At 40.6% G+C, this 12,677-nt stretch overlaps 1 protein-coding gene across 1 annotated transcript in view; it reads left to right on the plus strand.

The window, feature by feature from the left end:
* Positions 1-12,677, plus strand: part of LOC126471231 (putative ammonium transporter 3) — a 274,322-nt gene that overhangs the window by 148,253 nt on the left and 113,392 nt on the right. Inside the window, exon 7 of the mRNA XM_050099355.1 lies at positions 9,883-9,978. Coding sequence (XP_049955312.1) covers positions 9,883-9,978 — 96 coding nt within the window. The remainder of the gene's footprint in view (positions 1-9,882; positions 9,979-12,677) is intronic.

Consider the following 12,677-nt stretch of genomic DNA (forward strand, 5'->3'; position numbering starts at 1 on the left):
CCTTAGCCCCTGGTGACCTCAAATAGACGACCAGATGCCGTTACTTTACCGAATTATTGACTCAGTTGTTGCATTATTGTACTCTCCACAATCCGGAGTAATGTACACATACAAATTTACAACAATCCAAATGACAAATAAAACATTAAATCATACAAATAAAAAATAATGGTGAGATAAAAATTTGCTTAGTTACTGGGATCTCCGTTATTTTTAGGAGTAATCCAAGCTTCAATAATTCTAAACCAAAAAAAAAATTCTAATTGTACTCATAAAATTTTAAATACCCCACCGTCCAAATACAGAACAAGTAATCTGACATTCATAAATTGCGTTGTGATAATCTTTACACGGCAATGTCTAAATACAAAACAGAATCAACAAAAGAAAAAAAATTGCGTACACTAGTTACATGTAGAATGCCAGGCTCCATACCATTACTCTAAAATGTATATCAAACCTACAGAGAAATTAAACTGAGAAAAAAAACAATGAAATATACCACAAGTTACATACTGGTCACGTAATATAGTCAATCTAAGACATCATGTCATACCTCATTAACTATCATCACTTAAGCAATTGCCACCACTACTCGACTGTGAGTTTAACCTTATCCTTGTACAAATACCTGCTGCTGAACTAGTCAGTCCATCAACTTCGATCAATACACGCAGTAAATAGTTAGCAATAAGTGATTGAATCCACCAGTAGCTTTCGTATTTTACTCTACTGCTCATTTCTCTGTTGTTACATATTTAGACGACAAGAACTTGCATTTCGACTAGCCTCTGTTACACTTCAATGTGAAATATCACCACTGTGATAATGAAAATAAGTGGCTTCAGTCAACACACCAACAAGATTATTACTGTCCACGACATCAAAATGCATCAGTTAATTCCTATATTTGTTGTGCAATGCAAACTCTTGTCCCCTGTGACAACCTTACTGACCGATGCGACAAGAGCCGCTACATTAGTATTACGACTCTGGCTAATAATTAAAGCATCCTTGTACCAAATATTCTAATAAACATGCTACGTGAACTTGATAGCACAGAATAAACTAACAAACAAACAAAAAACACTAACTCTTCTAAACACATACGATTACACTTGCTGTCCCTTCAGGAATGAAACATATAAAAAAACTTTACACAGTTATAAATACATTATTCCCTATCTTGCAAGTCACACGGAAACATTTCATTCTGTGATTTTCTTGGGGCCAAAAAGTTGCTGATAGTTTTCCTAGAAACACTGTCTCGGTGTCAAAGCTCTCCCATGGTTACCCGGACGAGAGTCTTTAAGTCACTCAAATCGGCATTTTGAACACGCACTGAGCAGGAAAGTGAATCTCACATTAAACACAAATGTCATAGTCACTCTCAGAGTACCATCCACACGAATCTGGTCGTCCAGAAATGGCCCTACAACTATTATTACCCACGGTTCTGTCCTTTCAGTTCATGGTGTAATTAAAAGTCGTAAGTTCCAACAAGCAGCACTTATTCCCACACCAATTAGAGAAATGTCTCCTACTACAAATGCAAATGTCAATGTCCCACTTTAGTTTCTTGCATTCATACAATAATTAGTCAGCAAACGACAACTGTCCTCTTTAAGTATACCAAGCGTCCCACATGCAATTTACACAGCACACTTAACAAGTCACTGCCAAAAGTTTATGGACCCCACCGTTCAGTGGTCAAGACAAAACAAAACAATCGTCCTGTCTGCTAAAGACAAAATCTTTTCCACCACCCACAATGTGGAAACACCAGTCCTTCACTTTCCAACTTATTGAGACACACAAGTAGTCATCTTGTTTCACGGCTCCACAGTCCAGTACTAGTTAATAGTTGCTGTTAAAAATTGCCCGCCGGACTCTACCGCATGTCGTTCATTCTGCCGTCGCTCCACCGCCGCGCGAGCCGTTGAACAGAAAAAACCACCCGCTGTTGCCTCCGCGGGATACTGTCTCCAGTCGTAAGGGTGGCGGAACTTATGAATGGCCAGTGGTACGTGTGTGTCGCCCCAGGCCGTTGACCTGTTGTAGCGGGCGCGTGGAGCGTACCTCGACCGGCAGTGGAGTGGGGAGTGCCGCGGCTCTGTCGCCTCTCCCATGGCGACGTCAGCTTGGCCTCCCGCTAGCGGTATGGGCGCGATCTGCGTAGCACCTCAGCGCTACGACACCCAATCAGTCAGACCCTTCCGTGCATCTCGCAACATTACAGACAAAAGGATATTCTTACACTATTTAAATACTTATTGATTACATGTATGATCTATTAGATACATTGGTAATAAAAGAATCTTTGTTCTAAAAAACATAAAATCATACACCCTAGTTTTCTACACATACAACATCAACATTTATCCCTTTTCTATATACAGCCCACACTTGTGCTATTGATTGTACCTGTCGTCCCTCATACAAAACATGAAAGTGTCAAAAATAACAAAAGGAATAAGAAACAATCTATACAGCTCATAATTACAATATCAAATAGTAGACTACTCCAACATCCTATCACAGTGAAAATATTAGAAACTGTTGATTCTAAACCTACAATATACAATGAACCTTTGTGCTTGTGACAGACTGAAATTAATACCCCTTGAAAGTGTTCTAACAATAAAATAAGAAATAATCTACACAGCTCACAATTACCTACCACATGATGTTAAATAGTAAACTACTTTAACATCCTGACACAATAAACATTTTAGAAACTGATGACTCTAAATCTACAATATACAATGCACCTTTGTGCTTGTGACAGACTGAAATTAGTATCTCTTTACATATTTTACCTTTTATTATATATAACAATATTTCTAGGACATGTATGTACCATCCACATGATGTCAGATCCTGACCTGCCATCGAGGTTCATCCAAATCAAACAATAAAGCACAATAATGTTTTAGTTATGGATCAGTAGCATCCCCTTTACAGGAGTGTGCGCATTGATCACACTACTCTACGACTCTCACTCAACTGACACCACATTTTCCTTCTCATTCAATCCATTAATACACCAACAGGATAGGTCTAGAAGTCAACTAACCTTAACACCACCACACTCACGACAACATACCATACCTTTGCTCCCTTATACTCAACCACATAACACATGGAGTTGTTTCGGAGATAGCATTCCAGTCTCCGATTACGTCCTTTCACTCTGGCACCTCTCTCCATTGGCTTACCTCTGCATTCACTTTACCGATTATTCATCCTACTAAATATCACTTTACAATTGCGACATTTCATCTAAGAACAAAAAAAACACAAATTATTCATCCTGCAAAATAATTGTAAACATTCTTGGGACCGTTTTGATTAGTTATGCTCGTACTAGGCTTCAACAACAACAAATAAATATTATTTTTGCCATATTGCAAACGTTATGTTAAGAATTAGATTTACACTTATACTACATCTTACGTCAGTATTCCACAACGTTCACCATCTGGATCTCATACTCCCTTTATGTCCTTCCACGTTGTGCAGTTGTCCTCATCTCTTCATTCGTATTTCGGCTCTCCGTCCGTCCATTACTCCATCATTTCCTGGTCTTCCTTCGCCATTCGCATCAATCTCGATTGCAGCATACATAGGCCTCTCTGTAACATACATCTAAGACATCTCCACATTATTAATTCTACTCACCTTCATTTACCACTGATTCATCACGTCGAATCTCTCTTTATTAATCACACTGCTTCACGTCGCTTCTCTCCTTAAATATCACCTTTATCCACCACTATTTATCACGTCGCTTCTCTCACTATCTACCATCTTTATCCACTCATTAATCATCACGTCGTATCTGCTTGATCATTATTCATATGACAAAAAATACGTACATACACCACTCTCTCGACTCCTGTTCATGACTCATTCGACCAGTCTATTCCGTCATACTTCCTGACATCGCGCCTGAAAATTCTTATGTTCGATTTGACCCTGCACAACGTTACACACCACAAATAAATACACTGACTATCTACCATAAATTGCCTACTTTCGATCTATCCTTAACTTTTCCAGAATTTGATGTTAGAAATGTGATGAAGCCCACGAGATTGTTCTCCCTTGATCGTCTTAATCAGTACAGCATTTTCATGGACAATCCGCCTCACTCTGAATGATCCACTGTACACAGTAAAGAATTTGCTAGTTAGGAATCTGCGCTTACATGAAAATTAAATGTGTGCAGAGAATATACAAGCTGGGAGAAATGGGACAGCCCAAGTGTTAGAAACTTTGGTGCTAGTGGCCTCCTTCCCTAACACCAGATTCTGAACAACCCTACGCAGCACCTCATTATAACTGTCACCACAATGGCATACTATAGATCAGATGGCATCTAATTTAAAAACTTCGATCACATTACTGATGTTACCTGTAACAGCAGTATAAACGTACCCTATCCCATACAGATCACAATGTTGACTTTTTACATTACGTGTTAAGTACCTGCAATAGTCAAATTGCACTAATTAAACTGGACTCATTGGCATTATTACATAACATTTTTAGCAACTGGTTTTTTTGAGGAAACAGTCCTTTTACTTTAGTGTTCCAAATAAAAATTTGCAAATTTTGCTCTGAGCGACCAGCCTAACGGATTCCATTACTGGTGTTTTATTCTATGATACATTGGTGATTCTCTATCTTTTGGTCTCGTAATTATTTAACGCTACAGTGCACTTTCTGGATAGGATGGTGGATCTTTTGCTATATCTCACACTTCGACTCTCACAACCATCATCACGAAACTTTCCTCCAGAACGAGCGGTACAAAAGGAACATGCATAACCCACTACCTCTGAAACTACCTTGCTACTCTCCCATGCAAACCACACATACTTAAATTACGTGACATACACCACACTGCAACATGGAATACAACACAAGGAATAGTCACAATGTTATAATCACATCGCTTTCAGCTTTCCCACTTCAATTAGTATTTATCCCAGTTTCACACGACACTGCCCCACTTCGTAATTTTTCTTTCCTACTATGAACTCTGGAGGATATATGCACGTCTTCCTGTGCAATGCAAGCCAAGTGGCGTTGCTAGATAGACGGCTGACTCACCTTGCCTCTCTCTCAGAGTATTATAGTTTGAATCGAGCGTCACACGGAGACATAACACGCAAAGTAATGTTAAGAAAATATTCATCGCACACGCGAGTCCTCAACTGATACTATGGACGAGTACTTCCCTTTATCCTTTGTCTCATACACAGATTGAGACTCACACAGTACCCACCACGTGGAAGTACTCGTCTCTAATTTCAAGTCCTGCACACACCATTTCTTAAATATTTCCAACTTATAGTACACACGCTAGTAATTCAGCTTAACTTAAGCACTCGGATGTATTTCAACTTACTGCTACACGTGGTTTCATTGTGGCCGTTGGTCACTTCCTAAGATTACTACGATCCCCTTAATATTACCTGCCTGACATTTAATTCTCCCCACAAAAGTTCCTGAAATAGAAAAATTATTATTCCAAACTACTCTTAAGTATCTCACATGCACACCATGTCTCCACTCTTTTGTCTTTACGGAGCACACCTAAGACAGGTCTTATCAACACTAGATCCAGCGGCAGAGTGCTGAAACATGGCCATTCCTCAGGTCATCTCGCACCTCCGTCGAGGTGGGGGTAGACCATGCTACCCATTGGTCAGCCACATTTCAGGCGCTCAAAGCTCCAGTAAATTTCATCTCTTTGGTTCCACCAAAGGTGACCAAAAGATCGTCTCAAAGATGATCATATATTCACATTCACTATCTGCGGTTAGCAGACGACCATACATTCATTCATTTCACAGATCTCACCAAACTGGATGTAGGGATTTATTTTGTGGGAGTGCACATGTGATCAATTAAATAAATAAACTGTCATTCTTTGCCACACTGGTATCCGGCTTCGCTGTATTAATTGAAATTGAGTTATTGTTAAAAAAAATATGTTGTACTGACAAGAATAACGAAGAATGTTGTACCTATTTTCAATGTCGGGCGGTACTGTACCCTTTCAACTGAATGATACGGAACTGTGCAATACAGTTCTTAACAATAGTGCTCTGGTGTACAAAACCAAGTTTTTAATCCTATGGAGGATCGCTTACGTCCACAAATGGTGGTATTATCTGCCAGTTTTACGTTTTGACACTAAAATCTCATTTCTTTAAGGTTGTTCAGTGTTTCCGAAGAAAGTCTTGAGATCATGACCTAAAAAAAGCTATCATATTTATAGCTACCTTATTTAAGTATTATTTGACTCAGTACAGAATGTTGATGTGCAGAATATCACTTTAGTAAAAAGAGCTTTATTCTTTTTGTATACATAACTATACAACATTTTTTGGCCTATTCTACTAGAGGTTTTGTGACTATGAATCTCTAACGCAATATAAACTACGTGCAATATCCCACAAAATACTACATATCTCGCATAGAAGAACAGTATTTGTAGGTAACAGTAGCAGTTTATGGTGCCTTTTTTCTTATTCCCGCTGAAATAACAAGATGTGCATCACCCAGTCCACCACATGCTGATCCAATGTAACCACCCTTCTTAAGCAGATCCAAATGAGAATGGAGCCTGTAAACAAATCTTTCGTATACCCCCTCATGTAGAAGTAAACTCTGTCATTTTCGACAAGTTCACCAGGATGTTTATTTTATTTATCATGTGGAAATACACATGCAATTTACAGATATATTTACACAATACAAGAGAAATATTTATACATAATAAAAGGAATGTACAAGAGTTATGATCACTAATTATATCACAAACTGATATCCAGAGAGTCTATACATTCCAGTGCTATTAGCGAGGCGTTGATTTTGTCGTTCCGGTGTCCACTAAAACATCTGTTGGAACATTCCTCTACAATGTGTTCAACAGACTGTTCTGCTGCTCCACAGTCGCACATTGGAGACTCTGAGAGTCCCGATTTGTACGTGAAGAAGTTAGTTCTTCCATGTCCGCATCGGGTTCTGTTGAGCACACACCAGGTTCTTCTAGGTAGTTGGAAGCCTGATATGCATGTAGGGCCTTCTAGGCCACAGCGAAGTATGCTGGTGTCGTTTTTCCATTTCTTCTTCCACACATCTTCAGTCTTGAATGGTTCGGGTTCTCGAGATGTCCAGAATGGCTTTCTTGATTTGAGAAGCGTGTAGGGTGGACTGAACAGTATTTCCTGGGCGGGTAGCCTTTGGGGAAGCTTTTCATTATTAATCTTTTCCCGTTCGCGGGCCGCTGCTTCTTGTCGTCTCAAATGTGGTGGGACGATGCTACTGAGAGCAGACAGCCCAGTTAGTGGGGTTGATCTCAGGGTGCCCGTTACAATTCTCATGGTGTCATTCAGCTGAACGTCAACCTTACTGGCATGCACACTCCTGTACCAGACAGGTGCCCAGTGTTCAGCCACAGGATATACGAGAGATAAGGCTGCTGTACGGAGTGTGTCAGCTTGTGCACCCCAAGGAGTTCCAGCTAGTTTCCGGATAATGTTGTCCTGGTCTTTAACTTTTCTGCTAGTGATGTGAGGTGAGTCCTGTACGTAAGTGATCGGTCCAGTGTGATTCCAAGATTCTTAGGATGAGGGTTGTTTTTAACTGATTTGTTATAGAAGATGACGTTGAGTGGCTGGTTTGCTAATCGGTTGTTGAGGTGGAAAGTTGTCACTTCAGTTTTTGTAGGGTAAGGGCACAATCTCCAATTTCTGTAGAAATCACAAAGTACTCTAAAGTGTTGTGTGAGTACATTTCCTCCCTCTTCTAGGTGCTTGTTTTGGTACACAATGGCGGTATCGTCAGCGTAGCAGAACTTTCTAGACACAGGTTTTGGCGTGTCACTTATGTACAGGTTGAACAATAGTGGGGCCAGGACAGAGGCTTGCGGTAGGCCGTTCTTAAGTTTATATGACTTGCTCGTTTTGTCAAGAAGACAGATTCGGAAATATCGGTTTTTCAGCATGATGGACAATAGTGTTGTTGGTCTTAGGCATGGAACAGTTCACTTTAGCTTTAACATTAGTCCGTCCAATCACACAGTGTCGTAAGTAGGAGTTCGATCTACAAATGCTACTGAAGTTTTCAGGCCTTTCTGGAAACCAGCTTCGATATATGAAGTGAGCGCCAATACCTGCTCACAGCAACTGCGGTATTGCCTGATGCCTGCTTGGTAAGTAGGCACTTTGCTGTCAACTGTTTGATAGATCCTATTGTAGATTAGCCGTTCCAGTAGTTTTCCGCCAGGATGTGACAACGCTCTACTAGCATTAACAGTAAATGCAAATATCTTGCATCCCACATTCATATCAGTAGTTTATCCGTATAGTCTGTTAAAAGTAATATTGTAACTCTTGCTTACACCGCTGATAACAGTCTATTCTTGTCCAAGTAGCAGTCTATAGTTGCTCTTCGTGGCAAAAGTTTCCGGTTTAACTGTACTTAAAGGCGTAATTTCTTTAATAGAGGTAACATGTGTAATCTATTATATATAATGCTTTTTCTTTGTAAAATCTGTGGAATAACAATATGCATAATGCCCAGCCCACCACATATTGATACGATATAACCACCCTCTTTTAAGTAGATCTAAGTCGAAGTACATTTTTGTATATTACTTAGTATAGTAACCCCTTCGAACCTATCATTTTTGTGCAAGTACTCTAACATTTGACCACATTTACATACAGTAAATGCAGATACATTGCATTCCCGTTTCGTATCCAGGCTTGTGCAATATTCTATGTGTTATTGTATATGCAAATTAATAAATATTTTGTACAAGAATATTCATGGTCTAATTGTATACCTTAGCAGGTGTGGGTTGATTTCTTCACCATCCAACTGTGATACAGATTCCCCACCCAGCCAAAGTATTTACAAAGTGTACGTCTTCTTCTTCTTCCAAATGTCTACTGCAAAAACTTCGCGCAAGCGCACAATACTATCTGTCAAAGCTTAGCCTTATATACACTAAAACACATGGATTGTGGTGGGAAAGGGGTTAGTTAGCTGTCAAATGTTATGCAGTGCATTGTAGGCAGTTGTGTCGACTGTAGCCATCTTGAATACAGCTTTACGCTTACTGTATATGGTTGGTGGTAAACCACGGATTACCTCAGCTTTACCACTGTGGTTATTTCACGAGACGTGCGTAGGCGTAAGTAATACATTGCCCACAATATAGTTCCTCTGATTTTTGCAACATTAAACTACTCCTCAATGCACAACGCCTCTTTTGTAGCGTCCACCACTGGAGTTTGTTTAACATCTTGCGCCGACTAAACGATCCCTTGACAGAACACATCACTCTTTGTTGGATGTTCTGATCTGACCTGGTAAGGATCCCACCAACTTCAAAGGGGATAAACATATGGAACTTAAATAAAGAACCAATAAGCGCATTTGGTGGTCATTTCGTTTACATTAAATCTCAGTCAAGTGATCATTTGTTTATATAAGGATCAAACGATCAGACGGTCATTTTTTACTTAAGTCCACCAGCCAAGTGGGCAGTTTATTTACATTAAGGTCATAAATTATGATCGTATAAACGTAACAGTGATTTCATTGTTTAAATTAGGAAGAGCACATGTGCATAATTTCTTTACAGAAGAGCCAAGGCCTAGTAATGTCATTGTTTACATAAGGAGAATAATGGGTACTTTGTATTGGACCCTGAGGGCGCAGACATAAATGGGATGAAAAGTGGCCCAGAATACCCTTCCTACTCCTTATCTCTACTTTGGTGCATTCTATTATGTTTTTGCAGCTAAGAAGTAGTTTTAATTTTAGAGTATAATGTTTGCTCTCCCTTCCTTTCAGGCATGGCAGCCATCTGGGGTGTCCTTGCTGTTGGTCTGTTTGCTGAGAAACCGGTGTCACTTAACACGACACATGGCCGCTCAGGACTTCTAAAAGGTTAGAATTAGCAGAACGTCCATCGCACTGAATCCAACCAACCGATAACCTATGTTACAATATCATAAGAATAAAAGGAGGGAGGGCAGAATGGAGAACCGTAATATAGTTTGGAGGAAAGAGTGAAATCAAATACACACATCAAAAAAAGTTTTGCATCACCCTGGTTCCCAGAACTCATGAAGATAGACCTTGACTGTGGATATCGTATCACAGACACAGTCCCTTTGACTATTCAGAGATGTCATTAAAGCCACCCAAAGATGTAAACAACCATGCATGAGCAGCGCCTATTAGACGGAGGGAGTCCGACAGTCGATCGGTTCTAGTCGTTCCACTAGGAAGGAGATACACGGCTCGTGTTGTCTGTAGTTCAACCATGCCTAGACGGTCAGTACCGCGGTTCGGTCGCGTCCGCATTGTTACTTTGTGCCACGAAGGGCTCTCGACAAGGGAAGTGTCCAGGCGTCTCGGAGTGAACCAAAGCGATGTTGTCCGGACACGGAGGAGATACAGAGAGACAGGAGCTATCGATGACATGCCTCGCTCAGGCCGCCCAAGGACTACTACTGCAGTGGATGACCTACGGTTTATGCCTCGGAGGAACCCTGAAAGCAACGCCACCATGTTGAACAATGCTTTTCGTGAAGCCACGGGACGTCGTGTTAAGACTCAAACTGTGCGCAGTAGGCTGCATGATGCGCAACTTCGCTCTCGACATCCATGGCGAGGTCCATATTTGCAACCACGACACCATGCAGCGCGGTACAGATAGGACCAACAACATGCCGAATGGACGGCTCAGGCTTGGCATCACGTTCTCTTCACCGATGAGTGTCGCATATGCCTTCAACCAGACAATCTTCGGAGACGTGTTTAGAGGCAACCCGGTCAGGCTGAACGCCTTAGACACACTGCCCAGCGAGTGCAACAAGGTGGAGGTTCCCTGCTGTTTTGGGGTGGCAATACGTACGGCCGACGTACGCCGCTGATGGTCATGGAAGGCGCCGTCAAGGCTATACGATACGTGAATGACATCATCCGATCGATTGTGCAACCATTGCGGCAGCATATTGGCGAGCCATTCGTCTTCGTGGAAGACAATTCGCGCCCCCATCGTGCACATCTTATGGACTACTTCCTTGAGGATAACGACATCGCTCTAATAGAGTGGCCAGCATGTTCTCCAGACATGTACCCTATAGAACATGCCTGGGATAGATTGAAAAGGGCTCTTTATGGACGACGTGACCCACCACCAACTGTGAGGGATCTACACCAAATCTCCGCTGAGAAGTGGGACAATCGGGACCAATAGTGCCTTGATGAACTTGTGGATAGTATGTCACGACAAATATAGGCATGCATCAATGCAGAGGACATGCTACTGGGTATTAGAGATACCGGTGTGTACAGCAATCTGGACCACCACCTCTGAAGGTCTCGCTGTATGGTGGTAGAACATGCAATGTGTGGTTTTCATGAGCAATAAAAAGGGCTGGAATGATGTTTATGTTGATCAGTGTTCCAATTTTCCGTACAGGCTCCAGAACTCTCGGAACCGAGGTGATGCAAAACTTTTTTGGTGTATGTATATTACCCGACTAAAATTTCCTATTTCCAACATTTCATATTTGCAATACCAACGTAGATGAAAACCACAAACCACGTAACACTTCAGTTTCCATATTTAAAAGGTAATTGCAAAGTCTTTTTTACTGCTAAATCAGACTTATGCTACTGGTTCAACAGTAGGTTACAGTGATTTATTAATTTCCCCTGTAAAAATAACATTTACAGTGTAAAATCCCTCAATTACGACCACTTATTACTGAATATATCGAAGGGAGAGGAGGTGAAGGAAATGTAGAGTCTGCGGAATGAATTGTGTGAAACAAGGATTACGAGCACACCGCAATCCCATCATTTTAGTTTATAGTCAGTCGATATTCATGACAAAACATCTTGCAGTGCTATAGCAGAATACTCCTTACTCACTATTGAACGATGATGGGTGGGACGAAAGAACTGTCTGTTTTTCAAAATAGGCAGATAACTACGAATGTTACAAACAGCTAAATGTGTGTGGTGTTATACCATGTTTTCTAATTTCCTTGCTTACGGAATGTAATAGGTACGTAAATACAAAAATGTTGTTAAGAGGAGTTCTGGCTTAGCTGGTTCCTTTGTAATTGCATCAAGTTGTGTCATTCTCTGTTTCCTATACCTGTCCTTAAATAGATGAAATAAGGGTAGTTACTTCTTTGCTAGATCACTGTTCACTGAAATCATGCGTCAGCATATGTGTAGCATTAGTGCGTTTCGGTTCTTGGTTTTTTTTCAATTGATATCTCTCCTGTAGATATAAACAGAATTAAGAATGACAAATTAGAATAGAACGAGGCAGCACAGTAGCTAATTTTTATTATCAAGCAAACTAGTGCAATGTAAATTTTAAACTTAAATTCTCAATAATGTAATAAGAAAACAAGGTGTGTATGTCATATAAGACAATCATAAATACGAGGGACATGTGAAGAATTCTCGACTTCGCAATGGACGGTAAGTGATGCTCTTTTACCGATGCAGTCATCTTTTAGACGATGCACTTTATCCAGGCTTCTCTAGTCAGAAGATTCCATCTCTGATGTGAGCTACCGGAACATTGCCCCTCTTCCATCGGCTCAAACTTTCATACG

The sequence above is a fragment of the Schistocerca serialis genome, chromosome 3, assembly GCF_023864345.2.
Source record: "Schistocerca serialis cubense isolate TAMUIC-IGC-003099 chromosome 3, iqSchSeri2.2, whole genome shotgun sequence".
NCBI lineage: Eukaryota > Metazoa > Arthropoda > Insecta > Orthoptera > Acrididae > Schistocerca > Schistocerca serialis.